At 42.5% G+C, this 22,036-nt stretch overlaps 1 protein-coding gene across 2 annotated transcripts in view; it reads left to right on the top strand.

Annotated features, from left to right (window-relative positions):
• The window catches only part of PIK3C3 (phosphatidylinositol 3-kinase catalytic subunit type 3), a 352,843-nt gene that overhangs the window by 125,733 nt on the left and 205,074 nt on the right, over positions 1 to 22,036 (top strand). For both annotated transcript variants that reach the window (XM_077463088.1, XM_077463087.1), the window contains 5 exons: positions 1,450 to 1,604; positions 4,808 to 4,898; positions 13,379 to 13,446; positions 15,691 to 15,796; positions 21,058 to 21,174. In XM_077463088.1, coding sequence (XP_077319214.1) covers positions 1,450 to 1,604; positions 4,808 to 4,898; positions 13,379 to 13,446; positions 15,691 to 15,796; positions 21,058 to 21,174 — 537 coding nt within the window. The remainder of the gene's footprint in view (positions 1 to 1,449; positions 1,605 to 4,807; positions 4,899 to 13,378; positions 13,447 to 15,690; positions 15,797 to 21,057; positions 21,175 to 22,036) is intronic.

The following is a 22,036-nucleotide window of genomic DNA, read 5'->3' as shown; positions in this document are numbered from 1 at the left end:
CTGGTGAGTGTGGGGAATCTGGTGAGTGTGGGGAATCTGGTGAGTGTGGGGAATCTGGTGAGTGTGGGGAATCTGGTGAGTGTGGGGAATCTGGTGAGTGTGGGGAATCTGGTGAGTGGGGAACTGAAAGGGAGACCGGAAGTCACTTGAGTTTTGATGTTTTTGATACATTTTTCTCTACTGGATTTTGCTTTCGATTTTTTTCCTTAACACTATAATTCATTATCACTTTATTATTATTATTATATATGAATTTGCACAAGTATGTGTCTCTAGGAATGAGTATTGCTTGCATTAGATGAATTGATGAGATCAGCATCACTTTTTGCAGGATTATTTTAGAAGAAGGTGTTGGATATAAAGTTTCCAATAGCACAAAGAATAAAGTCATACTAGCACATTATCTAATATAGGTCACAGGTTAAACATACACCTTTCTCTGGTAAAAGTGACCCAGTAGATGATCACCTCTTTAGGTGATGGGAATAGGCTTCGGTTACTCATTTATATACTCACCTGGGAAGAGAGACTCACTGCGTGGAGTTGCCCTTCAGGTGACAGGACACTTTATTTATAGTAAAAACGTACCTATTGTATACTCACTTGGAGGCATGAGTTATTGGAGAGGATCACTCTTCAGGTGATGGGCAGCGCCATTCACCCCACACACACATACATCTGTCTATGGGAATGTTTGACCATGAAGAGCATTTGTGAGGTCAGGCACTGATGTTGGATGAGAAGGTCTGACTCAGTCTCCACTCTAATTGATCCCAAATGTGTTCTATTGGGTTGAGGTCAGGAATCTGTGCAGGCCGGTCAATTTCCTCCACCCCAAGCTCGCTCATCCATGTCTTTATGGACTTTGCTTTGTGCACTGGTGCACAGTCATGTTGGAACAGGAAGGGGCCATCCCCACACTGTCCCCACAAAGTTTGGAGCATGAAATTGTCCAAAATGTCTTGGTATGCTGACACCTTAAGAGTTCCCAACTCCTGAAGAACAACACTACACCATAATTCCCCCTCCACCAAATTATTTGGACCAGTGCACAAAGCAAGGTCCATAAAAACATAGATGAGTGAATTTGGGGTGGAGGAACTTGATTGGCCTGCACAGAGTCCTGACTTCAACCCGATAGAACACCTTTGGGATGAATTAGAGCTTAGATTGCGAGCCAGGCCGCACCATAATCCCCCCTCCACCAAATGATTTAGACCAGTCCTAAACCTTTAAGCTGTTATAGCTGCAAGGGCTGGGCCAACTCAATATTGAACCCTACGGACTAAGACTGGAATGCCATTAAAGTTCATGTGCGTGTAAAGGCAGGTGTCCCAATACTTTTGGTAATGTATTTTAAAAGAGCACCTATTATATAACCTGTGTACTGTATCCCCTGAAATGTAAGCATTACTTTTTTTATTGAAATATATTTTTATTCCTTTCCAGGACTTGCTGATGTATTTGTTACAATTAGTACAAGCTCTGAAATATGAAAACTTTGAGGACATAAAGAACGGATTAGAGCCGACAAAAAGGGACAGCCAAGGTCCTATGTTGGATAGCATGATGACGTCGGGAATAAACCCTTCTGATGTGGAGAGGTGGGTCAATCTTGACCATTGGAATACAGCCACCCAACAGACAATCATTTCCTAATATGAGTCGTATCAGATGTTGGTGTTAAAGTGGTTGTAAACCTCAGACATGAAATGTGAACAAAGCATATTTCTCTATAGTGTGTACTTGTCTCAATGCAGGACACTAAGGGGTTGATTTACCAAAAGTGCAAAATCTGGTACAGCTCTGCATAGAAACCAATCAGCTTCCAGGTTTTTGTCAAAGCTTAGTTGAACAAGTTGAACTTAGAAGCTGATTGGCTAACATGCACAACTGCACCATATTGTGTACTCCAGTTTTCCAGTCTTCATAAATCAACCCCTAATGCATGGGTCAAAGTCTGAACATATTTTCTTTTGGAAATTGGAAATTTTGTGATCCGATGGTGCCACCATTAATTTCAAAATTTGACCAACCAAGCCTTCAATTTCACCTCATGTTGCTTTTAGAAAATCATTTTCGTGGCTGTGAATTTTTATTTTTTTTCCCCGAGAATCTTGTTTTCTTTCCAGGAATTTTCTTTTATTTCGGGGAATTTTTTTTCTTTCTGAAAATTTTCTTTTCTTTCCAGAAATGATCTTTCCAGGATTCTTCTTTTCTGTCCAGGAATCTTCTTTTTTTTTTTTTTTCAATAATCTTCTTTTCTTTCCGGGAATCTTTTTTTCTTTACAGGAATCTTATTTCTTTCCGAGAATCTTCTTTTTCTGGGAATCTTCTATTTTTCTACGAGAATGTTCTTTTCTGTCTGAGAATTTCCTTTTTTCCCCCGAGAATTTTCTTTTCTATCCAGCAATCTTCTTTTCTTTCTGAGAATCTTCTTTACTTTTGGGGAATCTTCTTTTTCTTTTCGGGAATCTTTTTCTTTCCAAAAATCTTTTTTTTTTTGTACAGGAATGTTCTTTTCTTTCTGGGAATTTTCTTTTCGGGATTTTCTTTTGGGGAATCTTTTTTTCTTTCGGGGAATTTTGTTTTCTTTCGGGGAATTTTGTTTTCTTTCGGGGGAATTTTGTTTTCTTTCGGGGAATTTTGTTTTCTTTCGGGGAAATTTTGTTTTCTTTCGGGGGATATTTTTTTTCTTTCCGGAAATGTCCTTTTCTTTACAGGAATCTTCTTTTCTTTCAAAGAATCTTCTTTCATTTCTGGGAATCTTCTTTTCTTTACGAGAATTTTTTTTTCTATGGGAATGTTCTTTTCCTTCAGGGAATTTTCTCTTTCTGGGATTTTCCTTTTCTTTCTGGGAATCTTCTTTTCTTCATGGGAAACTTCTTCTCTTTCCAGGAATCTTTTTCCAAGGACTCTTCTTTTCTTTCCAGGAATCTTCTTCCAAGGACTCTTCTTTTCTTTCCGGGAATCTTCTTTTCTTCCTGGGAATTTTTTTTTCTTGCACTTATACGCATTTCTTTTTGATTATATTTCCCGCATGATTCTCCCATCATTGATTAGAAAATCGTTTTGTTTTTTTTTCAAAGAAATTCCAATTTGTCCAATCACTCAAATTTGATGACCACATGAAATGGTGCTAAATTTTGAATGAAAATTCTTAGATAAGATTTTCAAAAAGGTATTTCAAAATTCAACCCATGTATGGCCTAATGATAGCGATACACCAATCAAAAAATCATTCAAACCCGCTTTCCAAAAACGAACACACAGTCGTGCGAGCAAACGATAACGCCATCATGTAATGACTGAATCTGGAATGATAAATCATTCAATGGACATAAATGAATGAGTTTCCGGATTGTTTTTTTGCTTCTGGGTCACATTTGTGCAGTGCAAACAATCCAATCTTTAAAAGGACGAGAAACACATGAACCTTTCTCAACTTTTTTCGAGCGTTCGGCAGAAGTTTTCCAGTCTTTTGCTTCAGTTGTTGGCTCAAAAACGTTAAAACTGATTTTTGATTTGTGCCAATTAACTGGACGAAAAACAAATGAACTGTCCAAATGACAGATCTTCTAATGTTTTTTTCGTCTAGTGTATGGGCACCATTAGTGTCGTTTCTGTCTGCTGCCCTGTTCGAGCGGGCGCAATTTTGAAGTGTGACATGTTGGGTATCAATTTACTCAGCGTAACATCATCTTTCACAATATATAAAAAAAATTGGGCTAACTTTAATGTTGTCTTATTTTTTAATTAAAAAAAAGTGTATTTTTTTCCAAAAAAAGTGTGCTTGTAAGACCGCTGCGCAAATACGGTGTGACAAAAAATATTGTAACAACCGAAATGTTATTCTTTAGGGTGTTCTGGAAAAAAAAAAGTATAATATTTGGGGGTTCTAAGTAAATTTCTAGCAAAAAAAAACAGTTTTTAACTTGTAAACAACAAATCTCAGAAAGATGCTCGGTCCTTAAGTGGTTAAAGTCTGCCAAGATAAAAATAACAGGGGAGTCCTATTTCTTAAAGTGGTTGTAAACCCTTCCACATACCCACTGACTGGCCTCCGGCTATATACAGAGATTAAACAAATCCTCCTACATAAGCTGTACTGGTTTATTTGTAGTCTTCTCTACATCCGTTCAAAGTGCAGAATTTATAAAGCTTGTCTGAGCTGTCAGGAAAAAAAGGGGTGGAGAGCTGAAGTTACACTTCGCAGAGCTCAGGGAGGAGAGCTCTTAGAGCTGATTGGAGGGAAGGGCCGTTCCTCTCCCCCTCCACACAACACACAGGAAAAGAAATGAGGCTGCCAATCAGCTGCAGTTCCCTTCCCGTCACCATTATTCTCTTGGTGTCAGGAAACCTTGTCAGAAGTGACTCCTGCTAATAGCAGAGGAATGAGGCAGCAGAGAGAAATTATTATTATTATACAGGATTTATATGGCGCCAACAGTTTGCACAGTGCTTAACAACGTTAAAATGACACAAAGTGCTTTGGATTGAGACAAGTACACACTATATAGGGATATGCTTTGTTCATATTTCATGTCTGAGGCTTACAGCCACTTTACATTTTTATTTTTTTTATTTTTTTTAAATTTTAGTTTTTTTTTCTAGTTTTTATATGCATCTAATAAGGGAGAGGTCACTGCCTTAATCTCAGTGAGGTTGATTCACTAAAAGAGTCGAGACTGTTCACGTTGCACCCACTGTACACTCCTATTTATGTCCCACAGAGTTCACTGTTTTAAAAGTGTTTTCTGCCATTGTTCAGTGTTACTTCATTGGTGATTTTGGCTTCTTATTGCAGTTCTCAAATCATATCGAGCACCTTACCGCCTTCCTCATCCCCGGCATCCTCTTCTAAGGGCAAGGATGGGCTGGAAGCTGAAAATCTCGAAGTAAGTTTCTGGATTTAAAATTAAAAAGTAGTAAAGGTAGATATGCAGATGCCATGTATACTGTATATGGGACACCATGGGATCTGCTAAAGGTTTGCATTTCTATTCATTCAGTCCTGAGATTTGTACAGCTCTGCCGCACAGTACATCCAAATGGATGACACCACTTACTCAATTATAGTTAAAGCGGTAGTAAACCCGCACATTTTTTTTTTAAACCTGCAAAGCAAAAGGCATAATGAGCTAGTATGCACTGCATACTAGCTCATTATGAAATACCTTAGAACGAGGCCCCGACATCTGGCCCGATCCACGCCGAGGGAGCTGACATGCTCCCTCGGCGTTTCTTCCGGGTATCGCGGCTCCGGCGCTGTGAGTGGCCGGAGCCGCGATATCGTCACTCCCGCGCATGCGCGCGGGAGATTTCAGTCCGGCCGATCAGCCGCTGCCGGATTTTGACGGCGAGAAACCCCTTGTGCGCATGCGCCGCTGCAGTCAGCGGCGCATACCGAGGGGAGTATCTCCTAAACCGTACAGGTTTAGGAGATATTTTTTTTACCTACAGGTAAGCCTTATTATAGGCTTTCCTGTAGGTAAAAGTTAAAAATGTGGGTATACAACCACTTCAATGGAATGCAGTGTTGTCATCTCTCTGCCCTTAGTCTGCTGATTTGATATTGAAAGAACAGCAGATAGATGAGGTCATCCCTCTGCTCATTTTGCTCACTTTGCTCTCTCTTCCTATTAGCTTTATTCATGTCAGCATATTTGTATGCAGCGCATTGATTGCGTATATATTGCATATATGTACAGCATATGTGTTTCTTTTTTTTTTGGAGGGGGAGGAGTCCTGACATTCGCCCTAAGAAAACTGTGTGCTGTGAGGCATGATGCCAATTTGCCAAACATATTGCAATATATATATATATATATATATATATATATATATATATATATATATATAAAGTTAATATATATAATATATATTTATTACTGTGTGTGTGTGTATATATATATATATATATATATATATATATATATATATATATATATATCACACAGTTGTGCTGATAAGTTTACATACCCCGGTAGCATTTATGATTTCTTGCCCATTTTCCAGAGAATATGAATGATAACACAAGACCTTTTCTTTCACTCATGGTTAGTGTTTGGCCGAAACTATTTATGACTCTTTTTAAATCCTAATGACAACAGAAACTACCAAATGACCCTGATCAAAAGTTTACATAGTAAAGTAGTTCTTAAAAGGGTTATAAACCTTTGTGTTTTTTCATTCACATTAATGCATCCTGTGCATTGAGGGGGAAAAAAAGCCTGGCAGTGACCGCCCCCCCCCATTTTGCTTACCTGAGCCCTGGAACTTGATCCACGTGGACGCGCTGTCTCTGCCCGGGGTTCTCGGATCTTGATTGGATAGATTGGTAGCAGCACAGCCATTGGCTCCCGCTGCTGTCTATAAAATCCAATCACGTGGGGGCGGGGTCAAGTCCTGTAGTCGGCCTCTATGGACACCGAATGCTGGACTCGGGAGCGCGCTCGCAAGGTAATCCGCTGATACCTTATATGTGGTTTGAGCTTCACTTACATATGCGGACGTGACTTACGTATGTGTTCGCTTCTGTGCAGGGTGTCCCTGCTTTTGGGGACAGGGGCTTTTTTAATTTATTTTTATTTTTTTCTACCTAAATCTTTTTACGCGTTCCCTTTTTTAAATTTTTTTACGTTTTTGTTATCACTTTTATTCCTATTACAAGGAATGTAAACATCCCTTGTAATAGGAATAGTGTGTGACAGGTCCTGTTTATGAAGAGATGTGGGGCCTATAAGAGCCCCCACACCTCTCCTCAAGGCTGGAAAGCACCAGATCAAAAAAAAATAAAAAAAATTAACTATCTCGGGCTTTCCAGCCAAGTCCCCAGTATTGTTTACTGTGGCCGGACCTGATGTCATAACGTCGTGCCCGGGCCTCTGAAAATCATAGAGACTGCCGGGGACCATCTGGCCCTCAGTTTTCTCTATGATTAACTTCCGTCGTTGACGGATTCCTTCTCCAGCTCGCACAGGCGAGCCGGTAGAAGCACTGGAGGGCGCTGCCTGTAAGAACAATCAAGCAGCTGAACAGCCCCTATGATTGTTCTTACGGTGAAGAGAATTGGCAGCTGAAAAACAAAATGACATCTGAATGATGCCTGCAGCTGCACCCAGCATTCAGACATTACCACTGAAAGCCCAGGGTGTCATATGATGTTCTGCGGTATGGAAGTGGTTAATGTGCAGTATCTGTCGTTTTTTAAGAATGAGTCTACAAAATACCTTCTTTACAGCGTCCCTGTAACTTGTGTCACCTCCTGACACTCTCCTCCTCCTCTCCTCCTCCTCTCCTCCTCCTCTCCTCCTCCTCTCCTCCTCTTCTCCTCCTCTTCTCCTCCTCTTCTCCTCCTCTCCTCCTTTCCTCCTCTCCTCCTCCTCCTCTCCTCCTTTCCTCCTTTTCCTCTGTCCTTCTCTCCTCCTCTTCTCCTCTCCTTCTCTCCTCTTCTCCTCTCCTCCCAGCTGACGTCAGCAGGGAAGCAGCCCCTCCCACTTTAGTGCTCAGATCGGAAGAAGAATTCCAGCAGGTCAGATACTGCACATTAAAGTGGAACTTCAGTCATTCATCTTCCCATCTATTAAATCTTCTTCCCTTGCTGTTGTTTTAACTTTGGATAGTAACACTTTTTTTTTTATGCCAGTAAATACCTTATACAGCCCACTTCCTGTTTCTTGTCTGGTAAAAAGCCTAGGATTATGACATCATGCACAGCTCTCTCTCTCTCTCTCTCTCTCTCTCTCTCTCTCTCTCTCTCTCTCTCTCTCTCTCTCTCGAGAGAGAGAGAGAGAGAGAGATTGCCGGGAAGGGATGAGTCATAAGAGGGCCAGTGAGAGCTGCAGAGCTGGAGGCCTGCCTCTATGCAAGTCCAGGAAGGGAACAGGCAGCAGCTTCAGCTGCCCACAGTTATAATGGTTGCAGCCAGACTCAGTGGAGGGAGATTTCTGCAGCATATTTGGCAAGTACAGAATCACAGTATATATAAAATAATATGCAAAGTGGTTGGAGGGAAGCTTCAGAATGGCAAAGATGTTTTTTATTACAAATCATGTGAGCAGACTGCAGTTCCTCTTTAAATATTCATGTAAGAGAGGGGATTACATGATTTATCACAAGTGACTTTACAATCACTTTAATAATTATGATACCAAAATGAGTGTGTGCTGTAAATTGCCTCCAGCATTGCTCCTGTTTCTTCCTGCTGGAGGCCACCATTTTGTTGAAACCCAGAAGTCACTTCCTTATTGGAACCAGCCGCCCCCCCCCCTCCTTGGATTCAAAACGATATGCCACTTTCTGCAATTAAAAAAATGTACATTTGCAGCAATGATTCTATGTCTTGGCTCAGATAGAGCGGAAGGCTGACAGAAGCTTTACAGTGTTGGAGTTCACAGGCTGCCTATGAGGGTGAAGGAGAGAATATTAGGGAGATAAGATAAGACACTATTCTTGTATGTTTAAAGGGGTTGTAAACCCTCAGGGTCCCCCCCCCCCCCGCCTAATACATTCTATGCATTAAGTGGAAAAACCTCCTGTGATGCAGCAGCCCCCCAGAGCCCCCCCCCCCCCTTTTACTTACCTGAACCCAGTTATTCCAAAGATGGGGACGAGCACACCAGTTCCAGCTGCTGTCCCTGGTCCTGATTGGATAGATTGGTAGCAACCCAGCCATTGGTTTCCGCTGCTGTCAATCAAATCCAGTGGCACAGGGGGCGGGGCCGAGTCCTACTGTCTGTGTTAATAGATGCAGCAGCAGGACATGGTAGTGTGCCCGCATGAGTGCCCCAAAGGGGGTGTGGCTCTCCAACAAGGCACTTGAGAAGAGGAGGAGCCAGGAACACCGCTGAGGGACCCAAGAAGAGGAGGATTGGGGCCACTCTGTGCAAAACCAACTACAGAGGAGGTAAGAATGGCATGTTTGTTTAAAAAATAAAAATCTTTAGATATCCTTTAAAAAAATGTACATTTGCAGCAATGATTGTATGTCTTGGCTCAGATAGAGAGGAAGGCTGACAGATGCTTTACAGCAGGGGTAGGCAACTTGGGGCCCTCCAACTGTTGTGGAACTACATTTCCTATGAGGCATTGCGAGGCTGGCAGTTACTCCTAGAGGCATGATGAGACTTGTAGTTCTGAAACAGATGGAGGGCCTCAGGTTGCCTACCCCTGCTTTACAGTGTTGAAGTTCACAGGCTGCCTATGAGGGAGAAAGGAAATCATATCAGGGAGATAAGATAAGACACTATCCTTGTAAGTTTAACTCTTTAGTGTCTTCCTGGCAGCAGAGTTTGTGCTGCTTTTCTTTTCTCCCTCCATAATTTGTTCTTCCTCTGCAAAGTCTGTCCAGTAGAGAGGTGTAAGAATCTCATTGATGGTTACAGGAAGCGATTGCCTTCACTTATTTTTTCCAAGGGGTGTACTACCAAATATTAAATTCAGGGCGCCAATAATTTTGTCGAGTTATTTTTTTATTTTTATTTTGCTGATGTGTCATACCAATACCAACAAAAGAAATAAACATGAGAATGACTAATCAGTTTGTAATTGCAACATTTTTTTGGGCGCAGTGACGCATTATCTGACAGCAATGAAGGGGTGCCAATATTTTTACATCGCCTTATATTTTAAAGTGGAGTCTAAAATCCCAGCATCTATAGACACCGGGGATCTAACACAAACCTCTCTATCCCTGTAAAGAAGAAATGAGCATACTTACCTTTATGGGAGCCGATCTGTCCCGATCCCGCGGCTTCTCTGTGTAGGAGGGTGCAGAGGAGACGGAGGACAATGGAAGCCCCATAGTAAGTCTATGGGTGACATCACTTCCCATTCATTTCACAGCTGTTGTCGGCCGTGTCCTCTGCAGAGCTTCCGCCACTGGAGATCCGGTCAGATAAAAAAGGTATGTACAGTAGGGCTGCACGATTCTGGGCAAAATGAGAATCACATTTTTTTGCTTAGAATAAAAAGATCACGATTCTTGCGGCGTAAAATCTTCCACATTATCCACTTGCTGACCAGCGGCTGCAGTTATACTGTGGCAGAATGGCTCGGCGAAACGACGTTATGTTACGTCACTTCACCCTGTGGCCACTAGGGGCGCGCATGCCCGCTGCTCGCTCCCCCCCATCCTGGAGCCGATGTGAGTGCATGGCGGTTACGATCACCACCGGTCTCCTGCGGTCGCTGCTGACACACACAGAACCGAGATCTGTATGTGTAAACACACAGTTTCCGGTTCTCTGAGGGGAGAAGAGACTGATCGTCTGTTCATACAGAGTATGAACAAGCGATCTGTCATCTCCCCTACACAGCCCCCTCCCCCCTTCAGTTAGAACACACACAGTTAACCCCTTGATCGCCCCCTAGTGTTAACCCCTTCCCTGCCAGTGACATTTACACAGTAATCAGTGCATTTTTATAGCACTGATCGCTGTATAAATGACAATGGTCCCAAAAATGTGTCAAAATTGTCCGATGTGTCCACCATAATGTTGCAGTCCCGATGAAAATCTCAGATCGTCACCATTACTAGTAAAAATAAAAAATAATAAAAATAAAAAATAATAAAAATCTTATAAAACTATCCCCTATTTTGTAGACGCTATAGCTTTTTGTGCAAACCAATCAATATACGCTTATTGCAATTATTTTTTTTATTTATTTTTTTACCAAAAATATGTAGAAGAATACATATTGGCCTAAACTGAGGAAAAAATCGTTATATATATTTTTTGAAGATATTAATTATAGCAAAAAGTAAAAAATATTGAGTTTTTTTTTTCAAAGTTGTTGCTCTTTTTTTTTTTGTTTATAGCGCAAAAAAAATAAAACCGCAGAGGTGATCAAATACCACCAAAAGAAACCTCTATTTGTGGGGGGGGGGGAAAGGACGTCAATTTTGTTTGGGTGCAGCACAGCAGGACCGCGCAATTGTCAGTTAAAGCAGTGCAGAATCGCAAAAAGTGCTCTGGTCAGGAAGGGGGGTAAAATCTCCGGGCTAAAGTGGTTATACAAAAAAAAAAAATGGGCTAACTGTACTGGTTAGATTTTAATTCATCCCCAATTTCCCAAAAAATTGCATTTCAATGACCGCTGCGCAAATACACTGTGACATAAAATATTGCAACAACCACCATTTTATTTTTTAGGGTCCATATTTACCATATTTATAACACGCACTTTTTTCCCCTTAAAATCAGGGGGAAATCGTGGGTGCGTGTTATACGCCGATCCCCCGCCGATTGCTAGCTCCTCTGCCTTTTCTGCTGAGTGCAGCCGAAAATAGCCGAGAACGGGCGAGAGCTACCGAGCGCCGCCGAGATACACAGGACATCCGCTCTGTATCTCGGCGGCGCTATTTTTAAACGACAAGGCTGCATTGATGGGCATTTAAATGTAAGTTTTTTTACCTTAAACTTCCCTCCTAAAAGTTTTTTTCTTTAAAATTCCCTCCTAAACTTGGGGTGCATGTTATACGCCAGCGCATGTATACGCCGATAAATACTGTGTGTGTGTGTGTGTGTGTGTGTGTGTGTGTGTGTGTGTATATATATATATATATATATATATATACCGTATTTGCCGGCGTATAAGACGACCTTTTACACTTAAAAAAACTGAGCAAAAAGGAGGGGTCGTCTTATACGCCGGGTCCGCTGCTGGGATGCCTTCTGGCTGTCCGGTAATACTGTATGTAGCTTCGGCTACATACAGTATATACCACTGAACCAATCCCAGTGAGCGATGTATTCAAATGAATACAGAGCCTGCTCGGATTGGAGCAGCAATCTCTGCCAATCCGAGCAGGCTACACACAGTAGCCTGCTCCGATTGGCTTTGAGAGTGAGGCGCGGGCTGATGATGTAACAGCCTCCGCCAATCCCAGCAGGCTTTGTATTCATTAATAGAATACATTGCTCGCCGTGATTGGCTCCAGCACCAGAAGGAAGAAGGAAATGGCTCCAGCAAGAACGAAGAAGAAGAGGGATATGAAGCGTCGGAAGCCTCGGAATCGGGGGTCGTCTTAAACGGTGAGTACGGGCAAAACATTTTAACTGTGCAGGTTTTTAGGGGGTCGTCTTATATGCCGGGTCGTCTTATACGCCGGCAAATACGGTATATATTATAATGTTTGGAGGTTCTGAGAAATTTTCTAACAAAGAAAAAAAAATTGATTTTAATGCGAAACCAACAAATGTCAGAAAAAAGGTTTAGTGTTTAAGTGGTTAAACGTCCCTCATTTACACACCAAAGTGTATTCCTTTGATCTAAAGAACAAATTGTTACAATTTTTATACTTAAAGCGGGAGTCCGCTTGGGAGTCTGCCGGGACTCCGCGTTTTTTTTTTTTTTTAAAGCCAGCAGCTACAAATACTGCAGCTGCTGACTTTTAAAATAGTCACACTTACCCGCCCAGCGCGCCCGCGATGTCTGCACCCGAAGCCGATCTCTCGATCGTCTCTCGGGTGCTGCCGCCGCCATCTTGGGTATGGGAATCAGGAAGTGGAGCCTTTCGGCTTCATTTCCCGGTTCCCTACTGCGCATGCGCAATAAGGATAGTCCCCGCTGTCTCTGGGATCCGTGTGTTTCCCAGCAGGCAGCGGGGGACTTTCAGAAAGGGGCGTAGATTCTGCAGAATCTACGCCCCTTTCCACAGATATCTATGCCGGAAGTGGGTGCAGATACCTGTACTGTACAGGTACCTGCACCCCCTCCCCCCTGAAAGGTGCCAATTGTGGCGCCGGAGGGGGGAGGGTTCCAATGAGCGGAAGGTCCACTTTAGGGTGGACCTCCGCTTTAAGTTCCACTGCTAAAGAATGTTGTGATTCTTGGTAGATTGCCCGTTTTTTTTTTTTTTTTTTTTTTTTTTCTTTCTTTTGACGGCTGTCGGCTTCAGCAGAGCAGAGAGAATTCTCTGCATAGAAAGAATCTGGAAATACTTTGCCAAGATCGCAACGGGGGAAAAATGGCAATAACGATTAATCGCGCAGCTCTAACGTACAGTATACTCATCTTTCCTTTCCAGGGATAGAGAGGTCCATGTTGGATCCGTGGTGTCTATAGATCCTGGGATTTTAGATTTTACATGGACTTCCACTTTAACTCTAGGATTCCTTTAGGCCTAAAGTCTTATACAGGAATAGTTTTGCAATTTTGAAATGGCGAGTAATGTTTCTTTAATTTTGTTTTTGTTTACTGAATGTGGAGCTGAAAAACAGCCTGACCTGTAGGTGTCAGCGCACTCAATTATTCTGAGCGGATAACCTTTATTTGCCCTTTACAGAGCAGCTTTCTCTTGCTATTGTGCTGTTCCTGATTAGCACGGTGCCACATTTTCCCGAGTATTAATGTGTATTCCTCATCTTTCCAGCAAGATCTGTGCACCTTCCTCATCTCCCGGGCCTGCAAGAACTCCACGCTGGCCAACTACTTGTACTGGTATGTATACAGATAGATACTGCTTACAATGCGTGTATACAATCCTTGACTGCTTGTATTTTATTATTTTTTTCAATATACTGGTGTATACACATGTATTGATGGCTCATGTGTAGACCTTATACCACAATTGATTCAAAAAATTACTGCAAAAGAAAAAAATATATTTTAAAGCGGATCTCCACCCCTTTTTTTGTTGGGGTAGTTTTGACAGTTCTGCTTTCCCTCTCCCTCCCTGCAGTCTTCTGGGACACATCACAGGTCTCATAAGATTGTCGGACGACTCAGCGGGCACATCGCGACTTGCGTATGCACAGTGCCACAAGCTGTCACTGCATGGTGCCCACAGTTGAAATGCTGGGAGAGGAGAGTGAGAGAAGAGACGGCTCAGGTAAACACATCGCTGGATCCTGAGACAGGTAGCTGTGTGTTTATTAAAAGTCAGCAGCCACACTTGTAGCTGCTGGCTTTTAACCACTTCAATACCCGGCCTATTCTGGCACTTATCTCCTTCATGTAAAAATCTAAAATTTTTTGCTATAAAATTACTCAGAACCCCCCAAACATTATACATGTTTTTTTTTTTAGCAGACACCCTAGGGAATAAAATGGCGGTCGTTGCAACTTTTTATCTCACACATTAATTGCGCAATCATTTTTCAAACGCCTTTTTTTGGGGAAAAAAACGGTTTCACGAATGAAAAAATTACAAAACAGTAAAGTCAGCCCAATTTTTTTATATAATGTGGAAGATGATGTTACACTGAGTAAATAGATACCCAACATGTCACGCTTTAAAATTTGCAAACAATCATGGAATGGCACCAAACTTCGGTACTTAAAAATCTCCATAGGCAACGCTTTAATTTTTTTTTACAGGTTTCCAGTTTAGAGTTACAGAGGAAGTCTAGTGCTAGAACTGTTGCACGTGCTCTAATGCACGCAGCAATACCTCACATGTGTGGTTTGAGTGGGGTTTACATATGTGGGCGGGACTTACGTGGGCATTCGCTTCTGAGCGCGAGCTACCGGGGACAGGGGCGTTTAAATTTTTTTTATTTTTTTTTTATTTTACTTTATTTTTTTTTATTTTTTTCACTTTTTAAAAAATTTTTTTTTTTTTGATCACTTTTATTCCTATTACAAGGAATGTAAACATCGCTTGTAATAGGAATCTATGTGACAGGTCCTCTTTATGGAGAGTCAGTAAGACCCCACATCTCTCCTCCAGGCTGGAAAGCATGAGATCGAGAGAAAAAAATTCACCGATTCTCATAACGTCGCGCCCGGGCCTCCGACGGAGATGACTGGTGACCATATGGTTACCGGAAATCTCTATGCTCGTCATCCGGCGGCGGGCGATTCTTTCTCCGGGCCCCCGATGGCACGGGAGAGCCTGGAGAAGCACCGGATGGCGGTGGGAGGGGGGGGGGGACGCCCCCTCCCGTTGCCTATAAGAACGTTCAGGCGGCGGAACTACCGCTATGATTGTTCTTATCATGCACAGAATCGCCGGCCGGAAAGGTTGATATCTGAATGATGCCTGTAGCTATAGGCCTCATTCAGATATCCCCCCACAAACTAGAGGACTTCAAATTACTATGGCCGGGTATTGAAGTGGTTAATGAACACAAAAATGCCTGGGGCTCCTATTTAATGTAATAAAAAATTTTTTTTTTCCTTTGTACAATTGCTTTCTGATTATTTTTGACTTACATTAGCATATTTCTTTTCTTTCCTTAAATATTGTAAAAGGAAATATATTCTAACACTGCACAAAAAAATCAGAAAGCTATTTTACAAATGGGGAAAAACCCACAGCAACTTTTTCTTTAATCGTATAGTTTCTTTTAGTTTTTCTTTTTTTTTTTTCCAGTTACATTAGAATATTTCCCTTTTTGAAATGTTTGATTTGAATAATGATAAAATATTCTATTGCAACTTAAAATATTACAAAGCAATCGTACAAACAAATAAAACACTATTTCTCACTGGCCCACCCTATTTTGGGTATTCTCTTTTCTGGGGCATCAATAGGGTTGAGATGAATGATAGTATATGTTGTTTTTTCCATCTTTAGATACTATTTGAGTGTGAAGTGGAGGAATATTTTGAGAACCGGACTGCCCTGTAGCTGCTCTAGATGCTGCATTATTCACTAAATAAGAAAAAACAAAATGGCTGTATTGTAGAAATGTTGCGTCCCTCTTTGCATACTTACAAATGATGTTATTTGTGTCTCAGGTATGTAATAGTGGAATGTGAGGACCAGGACACCCAGCTGAGGGACCCGCGCACTCACGAGATGTATCTGAATGTCATGAGGAGGTTCAGCCAGGCACTGCTGAAGGTAATGTGATCTGATGGATCCTGTCCGTGCTTCCCGGCTGAGCCGTCATCCCTGGAAGTAATCAGTGTCACTCAGTGCTGGATAACATTTACTTACTTCCAGAGCTTTTCATTGTTAAAGTAGAACTAAAGGCAAAACTTTTTTTTTCCAGTTATGAAGGGTTATAACCCCTGCCAGTTTATTTATTTTAACCATCTGTGTCCTGTTGGGGAGATTTCCCTTTACTTTCTGTCCCATAACCAAAACAGGAAGTGAGAGGAAATCCCTGCAAAGTGAGGGATTCCCTGGTTGTCACTAGAACTAGTGTCCCCATTAGAAGATTTTTCTTCTATTCCTGATCCGGGGACAACCGAAAACTTTCTTTTACTTTCGCTACTAATATCTATAAATGTGACAAATAGGGTGAATCACACAGGCAGCAATAGAAACCTGACAAGGGGCTCTAATCTCTCTCCACTCTTTCCCCCTAATTTTTTTTTTGCCTTTGGTTATACTTTAAAGCTGAAGTTTTTCTGCTTATGTTTTTGCCCTGTCTGGTTCCTGCCCATCCCCCCCTTATCAACATGCTCAAGTTCCATTCACATTTGTGCGACTCCAAAGCTGCGCAATTTCCATTGAGACTTTGTACGTGATCCGGTGCAGCAGTGCCATTGTATGTTTACTTTATACTGGCAGAAAGTGGTTAAAAAAAAAAACTTTACATTCCTGGAATTGCCAGGATTGCCTGTTACATTTTCTTGTTTCCTCAACCAAGCTGTCAAAGCATCAATTGGCTGGTGTCCTGACTGATCACATGTGCAGCACCATGGCGGTTGACGATCCGGTTTCCTATATCAGAGAGATGATCGGAGCTGTTCCAGTCTCCAATTACCTCTATAGTGAAAAGGAGGTAGCTCAGGGATATAATAGTTATATGGCTACATGTGTGCACCCTCATCCCAATAATTTAAATCAAAAAGGGGTATTGATATCTCCTATCTCCCAATGGAGACATCAAAGGAAAATGAGCATAGCGACTGTTACGGGGGCACATAGAATATATTAATTCATAAGAATTCAACATCAAAGCAATAGATCCTATTTAAAAGCAATTTATTTGAAAAAGACATATAAAAATAGATAAATAAAACATTCCAAAATACAGTTGGTAGAGACGAATGAGGTAATTATTCAACTAGTTTCGCTGGATATCCTGATGAAGCTATCCAGCGAAACTAGTTGAATAATTACCTCATTCGTCTCTACCAACTGTATTTTGGAATGTTTTATTTATCTATTTTTATATGTCTTTTTCAAATAAATTGCTTTTAAATAGGATCTATTGCTTTGATGTTGAATTCTTATGAATTAATATATTCTATGTGCCCCCGTAACAGTCCCTATGCTCATTTTCCTTTGATGTCTCCATTGGGAGATAGGAGATATCAATACCCCTTTTTGATTTACCTCTATAGTGAGCCGGCGGATTGCTACTTGTAAAAGCAATCAAGCGGCTAATTAGCCGCTAGGATTGCTTTTCAAGAAAGACAACTGCCGGCTCTAAAAAAAAAAAAAAAAAAAAAAGAGAGAAGAAAAACAATAACCAGGATGATGCTTGTAGCTGCAGGCATCATCCCGGTATAACCACTTGAAGTCCAGCGACGTACTGGTACATCGCTGGTCGTCAAGTGGTTATTCTGGGTCAGTGTCTCAGGAAGCCATTGAATTTATATAAGCAGCTAAGCTTTTCACAAGGTATTTACTATCCCTTGGTTATCCTGGTGTTCTTTACGCCCTTGGTAGCCGGGAGAACAAGCACTGTGTAAGCTCCAAGTCTTACTAGTCAGAGCTTACACAGGGCTGAGGACACTACCGGTGCCCCACATGACCAATCACCACCAATGTAATGTGGAAGGTGTGACGGAAGGCCTGGTACCCCGCTTGGGTTCTGCCTCCAAACAGACTGAGAGCCAATACCAGCCCTTTTACCCCAAGCATCGTACACAGATAAGGTGTTGAGGGAGAACCAAAGGAATGACTGTTAATTGAACAGAAATACATGTTTTTATACACTTCAAAAGTAGGTCAGCTGTCACACAAAGTTTTAGATAAGGTAGAGTTCACACAAGGCTAATCCCATTATAGGAACCGTGAAGAGTTAAGTCTGGTGTACACACTATTTTATTAATTTTTTTCATCAATGCCAGTGGGTTAGATGAAAAACAAACTGTCGGCTCAGGTTGGAGCCTCTGTACTAACTATGGAAAGTTGACCTCCCTGCTGAGCCCCCACCCCCCGCCAGAACACTGATCAGCGCTCTCTGCCATTGGCTGAGAGCGCTGATCGGTAGTAAGTTGGCTGCTGGTTTTCCAGCTTGCTCGTTCAACATACACACAGGCCGAATGTCTGCGTTTTATTTTTATTTTTTTGGGCTTACGGCACCTTAGCAGACAGACAGACACAATAGGTGACTCAATTAACCACTTGCCTACTGGCCACTTTTACCCCCTTCCTGCCCAGACCAATTTTCAGCTTTCTGCGCTGTCACTCTTTGAATGACAATTGCCCGGTCATGCTACACTGGACCCAAATTACATTTTTATCTTTTATTTTTTCACACAAATAGAGCTTTCTTTTGGTGGTATTTAACCGCTTCCGGACCAACCGCCGCAATTTTACTGTGGCAGGTTGGCTCCTCTGCAGAAAACCACGTAACTGTACGTGGGCTTGTGGGGTCCGGATAGCAGGCGCGTGCCCGCTGCATAGTGGGCCTTCCGATGCTCGTGGCTGACTGTCGCGATGACCGACGGCCACGAGCGATCGTGAGCTGGAGACACAGAACAGGGCCGAGTGTGTGTAAGCACACACTTCGCTGTTCTGTTTTGACAGGAACCACGATCCGTCACTTCTTGTAGTTAGTCCCTCCCCCTTTAGTTAGAATCACCTCCCAGGGAACACAGTTAACACCTTCACCGCCCCCTAGTGGTTAACCCCTTCACTGTAAATTTTTTACAGTAATCAATGCCTTTTTAATCGCACTGATCGCTGTATTAATGCCAGTGGTTCCAAAAATGTGTCAAAATTGTCCGATGTGTTCGCCATAATGTCTCAGTCACAATAAAAATCGCATATTGACGCCTTTAATAGTAAAAAAAAAAAAAATAATAATTTTAAAAAATGCTATAAAACTATCCCCTATTTTGTAGACTCTATAACTTTTGCGCAAACCAATCAATCGCTTATTTCGATTTTTTTATTTATTTATTTTTTACCAAAAATATGTAGAAGAATACATTTTGGCCTAAACTGAAGAAATTTTTTTTTTTATATATCTATTTTTGGGGGACATTTATTATAGCAAAAAGTAAAAAATAATGATTTTTTTTCAAAATTATCACTTTTTTTGTTTATAGTGCAAAAAATAAAAACCGCAGATGTGATCAAATACCACCAAAAGAAAGCTCTATTTGTGGGGAAAAAAAAGGACGTCAATTTTGTTTGTGTACAATGTTGCACAACTGTGCAATTGTCAGTTAAAGCGATGCAGTGCTGAATCTAAAAAAAAGTGCTCTGATCAAGAAAGGGGTAAATTCTTCCGGGGCTGAAGTGGTTAATCACCACTGGTTTTTAATAACCACTTTTTTTTGCTAAAAAAAAAAAAAAAAAAAAGGCCGAAAATTTTGAAAAAATAAATAAAAAAACAGTTTGTTATAAAATTTAAAAACGGGCAATTTTTTCCTTCATTAATGTGAGCTGATGATGGGGCTGCACTGACGGGCACTGATGGGCACTGATAAGGTGGCACTAATGGACACTGATAAGGCGGCACTAATGGACACTGATAAGGCGGCACTGGTAGGTGACACTGATGGGCACTGGTAGGTGACACTGATGGGCACTGGTAGGTGACACTGATGGGCACTGGTAGGTGACACTGATGGGCACTGGTAGGTGACACTGATGGGCTCTGGTAGGTGACACTGATGGGCTCTGGTAGGTGACACTGATGGGCACTGGTAGGTGACACTGATGGGCAGCACTGATGGGTGGCAATGATGGGCACTGAGTGGTAGCATGGATGGTCACTGATAGGCATTGATAGGTGGCACTGATATGCACTGGTAGATGGCACTGGCGGGCACTGGCAAGTGGCACTGGTGGGCATTGCATAGCAGCAGTGGCTCTCACTGTTTGGGACCGATGTCCATGACGGAAGCCATTGAACTGCTTGTTTTTTTTTCTCCTAATGCTGTCAACATGGGGAAAAAAAGCCCTCCCGGCAATTAAGGCCCACGCTGTAGCCATCTTTCAGCTATAGCGCGGGCGGGAGGAGGTTATCAATGGGAATTCACACTTAGGAGGTCCACAATAAGCACATAACAAACAGTGACCCCACCCCCCCTCAGACTGTCTGGCATCAGTCTACAACAGTCTAGGTAACAAACTCATACAATGTTCAGTAGTCTGAAAGGGTGGAATGAATTAATTTTCATAGATTTCTTGAGGGATATTGTTGATAAATATTTGTGTCCCATGAGAAGGCGTCTCTCCAACCCAGTCTGCAGGAAGGCCACCATATTTCCTCCGACCCATACAAGATTTAATATTACACTTTTCCATTCACTCCAAACGGGAAGCCTTATTGTCCTTCAGAGAATCAGTCCAAGCCTCGGTCTCTGTGTCCATTATGTGGTTGTCCATGATTGGAGAATAATTTGCTCTCTCCATGGGCCATAATCATTGGGTTGGAGGCTTGCCCCTAGTCCCTGTCCTGGTTGGGTCTGTCACAGGAGGAATCAACGGGAGTCACATGCCCACCTATCACCGGACGTACTTTTTTTTGCTTCCCTGGGAAAATGGGGTGCTGGCGGATCAACAGAAAGGTAAGTATAAGTAGCCGCAGGGGCTGGCATTTTAAGTAAACCTGATCCTTTAACTTCATGGGCAAAGCTCCGGGTTTTCTTTAAGGAATTCTAGATTAGAAGAGTGTAATATAGAAAGAACTGCTGAGGATTTAGGAATAGTCCGCAGAGATGTAGTGTCACTAATGCAATGTTCTAGCTTTAGCTGCCTGCTCCATGCTGATAATGCCACATTCCTGCATTAAACAGTCACCATTAATAAATAATTGTCCCCTGCCCATGATGCTGCATGTCTTCTGTTCTGAGCATAGTGCCGTCTCTTGAAGGGGAACAGATCTGTCGTCTCCCAACAAGCAGATAACGTGTACATCGAGTAATAAGCGTAAAGACCTCATTCCCGCTCTCTCTTCTCTGGCTCAGGGCGATAAGTCTGTGCGAGTGATGCGTTCGCTGCTGGCGACACAGCAGACCTTTGTAGATAGACTGGTTCATCTCATGAAGGCAGTGCAGCGTGAAAGTGGAAACAGGAAAAAAAAGGTAAGAGACTGCTCTGCTGTCCGTCTGTGGCGGTCCTCCCCCATCTGGTCGTCTTATCGTTTTCTTCTTTGCAGGCCTACATGACCAAGGGACTGATTTACTAAAACCGGAGGGTGCAAAATCTGGTGCAGCTGTGCATAGAAACCAATCAGCTTCTAACTTCAGCTTGTTCAATTCAGATCTGCTCCTGGCCACCTTACCTCACCTTTCCCCCGCTGCCAATGCATATCCCCCAGACCGTATCACTAACCCTCCACCGCACACATCCCTCCATGGCCTCACCACAATGCATCCCTGCCCACCTACCTCACCCCTACACCATGCTCACGGGACATTCCTTCCTTGTCATCTCATCCCCCAATCACAGGACGTTCCTGTCTACCCATCCCACCACATGATCACAGTGCATCCCTCCTCCAGCCACTTCACCCCGCTAACAAAGTATTCTTCTCCATCATCCTCACTTCTAGTCTTAGTCACCACCTACTTACTGTGCATCCTTCCCCAGCCACTTCATTCCCCACTCACAGTGCATTCCTCCTTAGGCACCTCAACCCCTGGTCACAGCACATCCTTTCTTGGCCACCTAGCGCAGCACATTCCTCCTTAGGCACCTCAACCCCTGATCGCAGCACATGCCTCCTTAGGCACTTCAACCCCTGATCGCAGCACATGCCTCCTTAGGCACCCCAACCCCTGATCAGAGCACATTCCACCTTAGGCAACTCAACCCCTGGTCACAGCACATCCTTTCTTGGCCACCTAGAGCAGTACATCCCTCCTTAGGCACCTCAAAACCTGATCCCAGCGCATCCCTCCTTAGCCTCTAATCACATCATATCCTTCCTCTGTCTTCTAGCAC

This window comes from Lithobates pipiens, unplaced genomic scaffold (assembly GCF_037356315.1).
Source record: "Lithobates pipiens isolate NorthernLeopardFrog02 unplaced genomic scaffold, aLitPip1_a1.2 Scaffold_3, whole genome shotgun sequence".
Lineage (NCBI taxonomy): Eukaryota > Metazoa > Chordata > Amphibia > Anura > Ranidae > Lithobates > Lithobates pipiens.
This window is presented reverse-complemented; position numbering and strand designations above follow the sequence as displayed.